Below are 12,243 nucleotides of genomic sequence, written 5' to 3' on the forward strand. Positions count from 1 at the left end.
GACGGGCAGGCAGGCAGGCAGGCAGACAGACAGACAGACAAACAGACAGACGGACGGACGGACGGACGGACGGGCGGGCAGACAGACAGACAGACAGACAGACAGACAGACAGACAGGCAGGCAGGCAGATAGGCAAATAAATAAATAGATTTAAAAATATTAAAAAATTATTAAAAAAATTATTAAAAAAACAAAAAGACAAACAAGAAAAGAAAAACAAGAAAAATCCACCACACAGTAACTAGTACAGAGAAAAGAAGTGACACTTACATTGGCGAAGGCAGGAAAAGAGCAGAACAGTGAGGAAACATCCAGTGACGAGACGTTTTGGCATTTTTGTCGAGTCGTGAAAGTGTCTTTCAACATTCCTCGTACACTTTTTGATCAAACTGATAGGAATATTTTTTTTTCTCCACGAGACTCAGCTCTGTGTGTGTGTGTGTGTGTGTGTGTGTGTGTGTGTGTGTGTGTGTGTGTGTGTGTGTGTGTGTGTGTGTGAGTGCTTTCACTTGTGTTTAAATCCACTTCACTTTCAGCCTTTTCAGTTCCAGCCTCATTGTTAAGGTACTTTGTGAGGAAGGAAGTTCCTCCACACACTCATTTCCCACAGTGGAAGAAACTGAGATTATAGATTTCCTGAACTCAGGGAATTTTTTTTTTTGTCACAGAGACACATTTCCCGAACTGAAAAATAGCAGTTACAGTCACAATTTTTTTTCTTATTTATTTATTTAAAATCAATACTTTTATGTGATCTGATGTGATCAAACAATACAAAAATGCAATTACATAAACTATATTCATTACACTGAATTGGTTAAAAAACTCATTTCTGCATTTTATTACTGTCAAAAGAATTAACTTATAGATTTAATAAAATCTAGATAAAAGGGTTATGCTTTATATTTTTATAAGCTTGATTATTATTATTATTTTATTTTATATATAATTAAACCAAATCAGAATACAAATGCACACATTTCCATTATAAACAAACAAACAAACAAATTTTCCGTGTAACTTTGAACTCCGAATTATTGATGATTCCCAAACGTAATTAAATTTTTTCTTCCGTATTTACAAAATAAATCATTATTATATTGTAAACTTCCAATATGTTCTGAGTTTAAACAATGAAATAATAAATCATTGATATATTTTTGATAAATGTAATAGGATTTAAGTCCAGTCCATTGTAATCTATTTAATGTTAATAATGATGGCACACACACACACACACACACACACACACACACACACACACACACACACACACACACACACACACACAAAAACCTCTGCTCAGCTCTGGTCATTTCGCCACACAGACACAAGGTGGTGCTAAAGTTCAGAACAAAGAACCAATATGTAGCAAATAGTGCAAAGATTCTGAAGGAAGAAAAATGGAGGAATAATTTTTTCATATAAGTCTATTATATAGACCAAGAATATACAATAATAGTTTTAGGGAAGTAGTAGTTCAGTGGTTAAGGCTCTGGGTTACAGGTCGGAGGTTCAAGCACTGGTAGCGCCAAGCTTCCACTGTTGGGGCCCTTGAGCAAGGCCCTTAACCTTCTGTGCTCCAGGGATGCTGTATCATGGTTGGCCCCAGCTTCCTAACATCGCTAGGATGTGTGAAGAAACAAGTGCTTTTGGGTACATGTGGCAAGTATAAAACTTCTTTCTTTTCTTAATATGTTTGATATACAGGGTTAAAAAGCTTCATTGCACATTTTATCAGAAAACGATTACGCCTTATAGAAGGTAATCAGCTGCACACTCCATTGTGTGTGTGTGTGTGTGTGTGTGTGTGTGTGTGTGTGTGTGTGTGTGTGTGTGTGTGTGTGTGTGTGTGTGAGTGTGTGTGTGTTTTAAAATGGATCTTTGACTTAGTAAACATTAATAACTAATAGATATCTGATTTGTCAACCTGACCATTACATGCAGCAGATCATCCGCCCGAACCCCCGAACCTCCAACCCCCAACCCCCGGGTCTGTAAAGGGTAATTACCACCACCTGTGTTCTAATCCCCTGTGTGTATTTAAGTTCCAGCGGTTATTTTTATCTCGTTTATTTGACACTGTGCTCTTGGTAAGAATCTTTGCAAACTTTTTTGTTTTTGAGGAGATTTTTCGATTCTCGTTTTTGTGTCCCTGGACTTCGAAGTGGTTTCTTCTTACTCTTTTCACTTTGAATCTATTCTGAGAAAAGTCTGGTTCCTCTCAAATTTTCTTCCTCATACCATCTCCGGGTTCTTACTCTGGCTCGCTCATTAGGAATAAACTTACAGGCACTAATTGTGTGCATTCCAGCTTGATAACGTCTATAATCTCTGTAAAGGCTGCTTTGGGACCATGTGCATTGTTAGAGGTGCGCTACAAAATAAAGATGAAGGTGAAAAAAACTTGAATTTTCGATTGTCAGTCTCTGGGGCTACTCATGAGAGGGTCCGATTCCCACACCGTCTGCTCTGGTTCAGATTTTTCCCCAACATCATTTGGAATTTGTATGATCTAAAATAACACCTTCGGAATTGACTATTCTGATATTGACACACCTTCACAAGATTTGAGACCGTTTGAGGACACTGGTACTTATGACAAGGTGTCTGATAACTTTTGGTAGATGATGGAGGGATGAATGGAGCAGTGGTAGAGGATGGAGGGATGAGTGGAGTAGTGGTAGATGATAGAGGGGTGAGTGGAGCAGTGGTAGATGATGGAGGGATGAGTGTAACAGTGGTAGATTATTAAGGGGTGAGTGGAGCAGTGATAGATGATGGAGGGATGAGTGGAGTAGTGGTAGATGATGGAGGGATGAGTGTAACAGTGGTAGATTATTAAGGGGTGAGTGGAGCAGTGATAGATGATGGAGGGATAAGTGTAACAGTGGTAGATTATTAAGGGGTGAGTGGAGCAGTGATAGATGATGGAGGGATGAGTGGAGTAGTGGTAGATGATGGAGGGATGAGTGGAGTAGTGGTAGATGATAGAGGGGTGAGTGGAGCAGTGGTAGATGATAGAGGGGTGAGTGGAGCAGTGGTAGATTATTAATGGGTGAGTGGAGCAGTGATAGATGATGGAGGGATGAGTGGAGTAGTGGTAGATGATGGAGGGATGAGTGTAACAGTGGTAGATTATTAAGGGGTGAGTGGAGCAGTGGTAGAGGATGGAGGGATCAGTGGAACAATGTGAAAAGGAAAAAGGGTTGAGGTAAGACCAGGATGATATAAGAGAGGTGGAAGTCTGTATTTGTTGTAGGAGATCATTACAGTTTTAAATCGAATGCAGGAGCTTCAGGAAAGCAGTGGAGAAGGTTTAGCAGTGCGATGGTTTCGGAGAAATTAGGAATGTTAAAACAATAAATTCTGTGGACTGGGACATTTTGTATTTATCTGGATACGGAAGAAGAATGCCAGCTTACTCGTCCTGCTTAATAACGTCAAAACCCTGAAGTTCAGCTGAGCACAATCCTATTTCTCAACACTTTTCACGAGGCAGCCACACCACCACCGGATTTACTGTGGTAATGTGTAGACCAGCTGACACCACCCACCCTGTAGATCTTTAACCTTATGATTCAGCTGTACATGTGGATGAAATTAAGCCTTTTCTGGAAGTGCGTCACACACGGGCTGTTGCATCATCATCATCTTTTCGAGAAACTGTGAGAAAAAACCCTGTCTGACAAATAGAAAGTCAGACATGTTAAAAAATCATCAGGTTTTATGGCTTTAATTAGCTCATTGACGAGCCTGGGCATGAACAAAGCTCAGAAACTGGGTGTTTTCTTTTACAATAAACGAAAACGATTAATAAAACCCGAACGTTTCCCAGACCAGCACCTCGGCGAGGGAGGGACTGGAAAGCTGATCTCTCGTTCCCATTGTTTCCTGCAGGCCGAGTTGATGAGAACCAGATGTGGAGCACGTCGGTGCAGAACGTATCTCGGGATACGTCTCATTTCCCCAGGGAACACAAAGGAACATAAATAGAAGTAGAAGCAGAAGTAGACCATGCAAGCTTAACAAAGTCTCCTGAATGGAAAAGTTTTTCGGCTTTATATTAACTAGAACTCCAAGGGTACTGCAATAACATGAAGCTCAAACATCAGCTGTTCATGTGAAGATTCACTTTGCATGAAACTATGAGACTCGGCAGAGTTTTCATTCTCACTTCAACAGTTTCAATGCAACAAACTCGGTAGTGTAACGATACAAAGATTTCCTTCGACCAAACAAATATATAAATGTCCCACTTTATTTAAAAATAAAAATAAATCCTTTATTGACACAAAATCAAGATGGTGATGATTAAAAAGCATGTTTTGTCTTTTTCCTTCGTGCCCTCAAAGATCTATAGCATTTACATAAGAATGTTTTATCTCCAGCATCAGTCCTTTGTAACAGTCATCTGAAAAATCCGGCACGTTCCACGTTGAGCTCCACTCTTCTGGGAAGATGTTCCACTAGATTCCATTAGATTTGTACAGTCACAGGGGTTTTAGTGAAATCCAATCAGTGAGGTCCCATCAGCGTTCACATTCATCATGTTCAATGTGGTTGGAGCTCTACAGCAGGAGGTCTTCCACTCCAACCCATGGAAAGCGGATCTTCATTGAGCTGCTTTGTGCACACGTTCGCATTGTGACGCATAATTTTATTACCAATTTATTTATATATCATTTATTAGTAGATGTGATCAATGTTTGATCTCCTCCTCGCTAAACTGTTTCTCGATCGCGTTCTACGCTGCTACGTGAATACGACGTATCGCAGACGCTAAGGAGGACGAGGCGCGTCCTGAGAGTCACATAGAATACACAATAACATGGCAGAGGTAGAGCTGTGTATTCCTGCAGACACAACAGGAAACGAACGTCTGGTTTTAGTTCAGATTTTTTTTTTTTTTTGCACTGCAAAGACCTAGAGGTCAGAAGGCACTTTGAGGACTTTTCTGTTTGTCTGAACCAAAAAAAATTAAAGTGAACTAACTTGACCCAAAATCCATGCAAACACTGGACTATCAACCTCTCCAGTACTCCTCATCTCCAGTACATCCGCTCCTCTTCCTCCTCCACCTTCATTTTCAGACGCTTCGGCTTCCTTCTTCCCCTCTCAGTATATGCCTCCTGCCTTATCTCAAGCTGCACCACCACCTCCCTTCCCCTGACCTCCTTTCTCTGCAAGCCAACAGGCTCCTTCTGCACCTCCTCTCTGCTCCACCTCTTCCTTCTCTCCTCCTCCTTTCTCCTCGGGAGTCTCGTTCCAGCATAGCGGGGCGGGTTCTCCCACTGCCTTCCTCCTGCCTCCACCAACTGGAGCCTCAGGTACTCAGGCTGAGCCCGACATGATCCCAGCTTCCCAGAGAACAGGTCTGCACCACAGAGCCTTTCCTTAAAACGTCCTCAGAGCAATGCCTCAGGCTGCCACTATCTACAAGGACAACTAGCACACTTTTGTGGAAAAGAAATGCTACGTTTATATATTTTTTTTTATCAGGTTGAAATTTAATTGTAATTGGATCCATGTTAGAGCAGAGTTAAGCAGCAAACATGCTGGTGATGTGTGTGTGACTTGGCAAAACTGTTCTCGTAAAATAGCTAAATTTAGGTTACTAAGAGGAAATAGGTTTTCTTCCACCTTAACTGTTTATAATCACGATAATACTCATGCAGCTAAAAGCAACCTAAGAGGATACATGTGATATATCAGTGGTGGAAGAAGTACAGAAACCATGTATAAGTACAGATTGTGCTACAGTTTTTATTTATTTCGTCACTTTCGCCTGTGAATATACATGGAACATAATATTTATGGCTAATAGGGGGTGCTTTAGTTCACATAACCTGTGTGCTGCTTTTATAGTCGGTTAAAGGACTGATCCTGCGGCAGGCCGTGGAGAAGACTCAGGGCGGAGTGACCCCACCTGTAGGCACCCTGTTGGCAGAGAAGATGAGTCAGTACGCCAGCTTGCTCGCCTCCCAGGGCAGCCTGCAAACCGCCATCTCCTACCTGTCCACTACCACTGACCAGGCAAGAAGGAAACATTAGAAAACATTAAATATAGCATTTAAAAAAAAACCTTTCTTTCGGCTTCTCCCATTAGGGGGCGCCACAGCGGATCATCCGTATGTTTGATTTGGCACATGTTTTTATGCTGGATGCCCTTCCTAACGCAACCCTCCCCATTTATCCGGGCTTGGGATAAGAGTGGCTGGGGTTGGTTTCCTGACCGGGGATCGAACCCGGGCCGCAGTGGTGAGAGCGCCGCATACTAACCACTAGACCACCAGGGAACCTAATAAATATATCATTCTATTACTAACAAAATCACATAAAAAGCTTTTTTTTTTTTGCAGTGATTCAACCCTTAAACTGAACCAAACATGCTGAGTATTATGGGATAGTGCATGTGTTGCTAATGTGAGCCCCGGGACAGAGCTGTAACTAAATTTGACTCAGACTATTTGGTGTAATAGAGCTCTCAGGCCATCATTTAGATGTTAGACTGTTCCAACCACCTCCATGGTTGGAACAGTTCCCTCACATGATAACTTGGTTGTTTCGTTTTAGGATGCAGTGCTGCAGTTGCGAGAGTGTCTGAGTAGAGCGCTGGGTCAGCATGGAGCAGCACCCGTCCAGAACAGACATCCAGTGGCTCCAGCTGTTGTTTCTTAACAAGCTTACACACCAGTGCAAACTCAAACTCAACCATTGCCTCCTCAACCCACTCCTTCTGCTCTGACACAACAGTATTATCAACAGGTACCGCTCTCACACACACACATGCACACACTCACTCCTGTTGAACTCCTACATTAGAAAGAATTCATACTTGATATTTTTAATAAAAACAAATATTTAGTTAAAACTCTGTGCTTGAGCTGTGGTTAACTAGTCAAAATTCAGAAATGTAGGGTGGACTTTACACACACACACACACACACACACACACACACACACACACACACACACACACACACACACACACACACACACACACACACACACACAAGCGCATTTCTTTTCGCTTTCCGACACCTTTCTAACTCGGGAACTTAGATATTACGTGTGTAACCGGGTGTCTTTCTAATCATTCAGAATTTCACTCAAATGAGGAATTTTTGACAGCAATTCTGACTATACAGCACCCCCCCCCCCCCACAAATCGTTTTGATCCCCTTCCTTAGGCTTCCATTTGCATCCTATCCATTCTCCCCATCCGACGGCAGCCACAGTGTGTGTGTGAGAGTGTGTATGTTTCTCTGTTGTATTCAGGTTAGGACTGCCTCTACTGTCACTTCCTGGAGTAACCAAACCCCAACCGCTCTGCCCAGTGCCCCTCGTTCTACCCCCTGCCCAAGACCTGCAGGTACAGACGGAGCTGTGCCCGCACCATACACACACACAAACACACACACACACACACACACACACACACACACACACACACACACACACACACACACACACACCACACCACAACACACCACAACACACCTTTTTTCCCAGGAAACTGGAATCCTGACTTGTTCTAACAAAGAAAACAAATCCTTGGGGTGCTTTCACACTAAATCTCTCAAATCTAGGACAAGTTTTAGATATAGTTGAATTTTGAAATCAAAGCCATTGGCATATGGTCGGTCATGAAGGAACTTTCCAAGTTGAGGAATGTTCAGAAGAGCTCAGAGTGCTGGAAAGCTTCTTACTAAGCCCCAATGGTGGAACGTAACAGCTTACATTTCCTCATGTTAGTGTAAACGAGTTGTTTTGAAACTTTTTAAAAAAGTTTTTAAAATCTGTTTTTAGTTTGAGGTATTGTACTTAACTACATTTGAAAGCATATCTGTTACTAAGTAAAAAAAATAAAAATAAAAAATGAAAAATTTATGCAAAGGGGAAAAAAATAAGCGCCCCAGAAACTACTGCACTGATTGATTGATGGGCGGAGAACCAACACGTTAAACTCGCAAGAATGAATGAAGACAGATAAGATGCAGGCGCCCTCGATGCAGACCCAGCTGGCGTGTGTTCGCTGTCTTAATACCGAATTCTTATTATAGCAATTTAATTTGTGAAGGTGTTCCACAAACAGCATCAGTCCAACAGCAAGCAGAACATTTAGAGAGGAATACATTTTGAAGAAACTCCAGACTCGAACTCACCACAACATACGTGACCTCATCTACACCTTTTTTTTTGTTTGTTTGTTTTGGTTTTCTTTTTTTTTTTTTTATAAAGTAGTTGAAAAGAAGGTTTTGGGCTCATGATAATTGTAATAGAAATTAATCAGTGTTTGACTCATTAATATCATTCACATCAACTGAGTTAATTTAGTAAAGAGTCTTGTGATAAAAATGATAATAGAAACATTATAGCCATAATAAATCCTTGTGTTTTGGATACTTAAGTACATTTGGAGGCAAAAAACGTATTTTCCGGACTATAAACCGCTACTTATTTTCCCAAGCTTTGAACTCCGCGGCTTAAACAATGAAGCGGCTAATTTATGGATTTTTCCTGGGTTTTTCCCGGTTTCACAAACTTCAAGCCAAAAAACTGAGCCCCATAACATTAGACCAATGAAATTGCAGAACGGGTTCAGGTGAACCAATGAAACTCTTTATATTAAATCAGATGCGCTCCCACTGAATCGGGCCGCACCACATCATAAATATGGATGATGTTCCTCTGACGTTTGACCTGCTGCTCACTCGGACTGTCTACAGGAAATGTGAATCATTCGTCACGCTGAAAACAACCGGGCATGAAAACACACTTCACCTGTGTTCTGAGCTGCACGGCATCGGGAGAAAAGATTCACCGATGGTGATTTTTAAATGCACGACGATGCCAAAAGAAAAACTCTCGAGAGAAATAGTTGTGAAAGGAAGGAGGAAGACAGTGAACAATGACTTTCTTGGTCGGCTACTGTTTAGATACAAGCCGTGTAACAGACACTGTCTTTCATTAAAGCCTGTGTAAAGTTCATTAGTTTCAGTGTAGGCTTATAGACAGGTGCGGCTTATTTATGTTCAGAATAAAAATCTTTGTAAAATTCAGTGGGTGCGGCTTATATTTGTGTGCGCTTAATAGTCTGGAAATTACGGTACTTAATAATCCACTTAAGTGAAAGTTTAAAGGGAGCACCACTGATTATATACTTGTGGACTTCCAGCAATAACTGCATTCAAACTGCTGATCTTTCATGGAAAAAAGTGTGAATGCACCCCTGCTATATAAATCCTAAATAACATGCACTGATTTACTTATTCATAAAACAAATCCTGTCTTTTTTTTTTCCCTTTTCTTCCCTTCTACTATTTCACTATTCCCAAACTGGACTCTGAAGTTTCTTTGCCATAACATTCTGTGTCTTCTGTGCAAAACTATGGATTATATAATGTACCCTTAAAGGATAAAGCTACGTAATATTTAGCTTGTTAGTGGTTATAGTGGTGTTGGTGTTTTGTTTTTAATGCTGCAGAAAGCTGCAGTGTGCAAAATAATAGTTCTGTCGTTTTTGTTTTGTTTTTTTAAAGGATGGTCGAAGATCCTTCATGACATTTTAAAAACCAGTGTTTTGCGGAATAAAGAAATAAATAAAGCATGTACTCGGATACAATAGACTCGTCATTGTGCTCCTTAACTCAGCCATTGTGCTTCGTAACGATGCTGAATGGTTTCATGTTTTATTTCCTTTGTAGGATTATTGAAAAACACTTCTGATTGTCCTCCAGTTCAAACACGCGATCTGATTTTAAAGAGCTCCGGTCCGAAAGGCAGAACCCTGATCATGTTCCTCACTTGGCCCCGTGTCTAACTGTTACTGAGAACAAACACAAAGAAGCATTCTTCTGACCAGATTACACTCGTATTGTGCCTCGGGAGGGGCACAGTGTGAGCTTACAATATAAAGCCTTGACAGAATATTAGACTGAAAAGAGAGCCAATGGAGCACTTATGGTTTTCATGCCATGTTTGGTGACATTCTGGTCCTGGCACTAAAGCAGGAAGTGCCTGGAGTGTGTGTGTGTGTGTGTGTGTGTGTGTGTGTGTGTGTGTGTGTGTGTGTGTGTGTGTGTGTGTGTGTGTGTGTGTGTGTGGGTTGGACAAGCTGTAACATGGTGAGATGAGCTTTATTGTGTGGCTGTGTTGATGGGGTGCGAGTTAAGGGGCACAATGACGAGTCTATTGTAGTCAAGTACACAGTTTATTCATTCATTTATTTGTTTATTGCCAATAATTCTTCAACATTTTACATAAATGCAGAATTTTAACCAAACTTTAATCCTAAATCCACTCTAATCCTAACCCTAACCCCACTCTAATTCTAACTATACTCTAATCCTAAACTAAACCCCATTTTAATCCTAACTTTAACCCTATCTCTCAAACTCACTCTAATCCTATCCCCACTCTAATCCAACTTAAATCCTAACCCTAACACTTCTCTACCCTACACTAATACTACCCTAACCCCACTCTAATCCTAACACTAACCACACTCTAATACTAACACTAACCACACTCTAATCCTAGCACTAACCACACTCTAATACTAACCCTACTCTAATTCTAACCCTAATTTTACTCTTCCCTACTATAATACTACCCTAACCCTACTCTAGTCTAACCCCTACCTCACTCTAATCCTAACCCTATTCTAATCCTAACCCTACTCTAATCCTAACTCTAACCCTACTCTAATCCTAACCCTTCTCTCCCTACTCTAATACCACCCTAACCCCACTCTAACCCTTACCTTACTCTAATCCTAACCCTAACCCCACTCTAATACTACACGTTTCCCACTTTAATCCTATCCCCACTCTAATCTTAACCCTAACCTTAATCTAACCCTAACCCCACTCTAATCCTAACCCTAACTCATTCAAACACTAACCCCACTGTAATCCTAACCCTAACATAAATCTAATCCCAACCCTAAACTTACTCTAGTCCTAACCCCACTCTTATCCTAATCCTAACCCCACTTTAATCCAAACCCTAACCTTACTCAAACCCTAATCCCACTCTAATTCTTTCCCTAATTCCAATCCACCCTAGCCCTATTCTAACCCTAACCCCACACTAACCATAATACCCTAACCCCACTCTAACCCTAACCCCACTCTAATCCTTACCCTTACCCCACTCTAATCCTTACCCCACTCTAATCCTTACCCTAACTCCACTGTGATCCTTACTCTAACCCTTACCCCACTCTAATTCTAAACCCACTCTAACTCTTTCCCTAACCCCACTCTAATCCCTAACCCAATCCACTCTAACCCTAACCCCAATCTAATCCTTACCCAACTCTAATCCTTACCCTAACCCCATTACGATCCTTACCCTAACCTTACTCTAACCCTAACCCCACTCTAATCCTAAACCCATTCTAATCCTTTCCCTAATCCCAATCTAACCCTAACCCCACTCTAACCCCACTTTAATCCTTAACCTAATTCACTCTAACCCTTACCCCACTCCAACTCCCCTCTAATCCCAAAACCCCTCTATTCCTTACCTTAACCCCACTCTAACCCTAACCCTATTTAAACCCTAATCCCACTCTAATCCTAACCCCCAACCTAACCGTTATCCCACTAAAACCCTAACCCCACTCTAACCTAACACCACTCTAATCCTTACCCTAACTAAATTCTAACCCCAACCCCACTTTAATTCTACCCTAACCCTACACTAACCCTTACTCCACTTTAATCCTTACCATAACCCCACTCTAATCTTAAACCTACTCTAACCCTAACCCCATTCTAACCCTGATCCCACTCTAATCTTAACCCCACCCTAATCCTAACCTTACTCTTGTCTTACCCTAACCTTACTCTAAACCTATCCCCATTCTAATCCTAATGCTAACCATATTTTAAACCTAACCCCACTCTAATCCTACCCCGACCCCACTCTAATCCTATTTCCACTCTAATCCTACCCCAACCCCACTCTAATCCTACCCTACCCCCACTTTAACACTTTCCCCACTCTAATCCGAACCCCACTCTAATGCTTTCCCCACTTTAATCCTACCCCAACCCCACTCTAATCCTACACTAACCCCACTCTCATCCTACACTAACACCAATTTAATCCTACCCTAACCCCACTCTAATCCTACCCTAACCTCACTCTAATCCTACCCTAACACCACTTTAATCCTACCCTAACCTCACACTAATCCTATCCTAACCCCACTCTAATCCTACCCTAAC

The 12,243-nt window shown here is 41.4% G+C and overlaps 1 protein-coding gene and 1 long non-coding RNA gene across 3 annotated transcripts in view; one reads left to right on the plus strand and one right to left on the minus strand.

Moving 5' to 3' along the window:
- The window catches only part of LOC310729689 (uncharacterized protein), an 11,127-nt gene extending 10,624 nt beyond the window's left edge, over positions 1 to 503 (minus strand). For both annotated transcript variants that reach the window (XM_083548165.1, XM_083548164.1), the window contains exon 1: positions 272 to 503. In XM_083548165.1, the coding sequence (XP_083404291.1) occupies positions 272 to 335 (64 nt within the window). In that variant the 5' untranslated portion in view covers positions 336 to 503. The remainder of the gene's footprint in view (positions 1 to 271) is intronic.
- A 4,255-nt stretch (positions 504 to 4,758) lies between these two features.
- Positions 4,759 to 7,497, plus strand: LOC310730298. Its single transcript, XR_014534795.1, has 3 exons — positions 4,759 to 6,037; positions 6,578 to 6,769; positions 7,283 to 7,497. It is a non-coding gene; the product is annotated as an uncharacterized lncRNA (long non-coding RNA).
- The last annotated feature ends 4,746 nt before the right edge of the window (positions 7,498 to 12,243 follow it).

This window comes from Silurus aristotelis, assembly GCF_946808225.1.
Source record: "Silurus aristotelis genome assembly, chromosome: 8".
NCBI lineage: Eukaryota > Metazoa > Chordata > Actinopteri > Siluriformes > Siluridae > Silurus > Silurus aristotelis.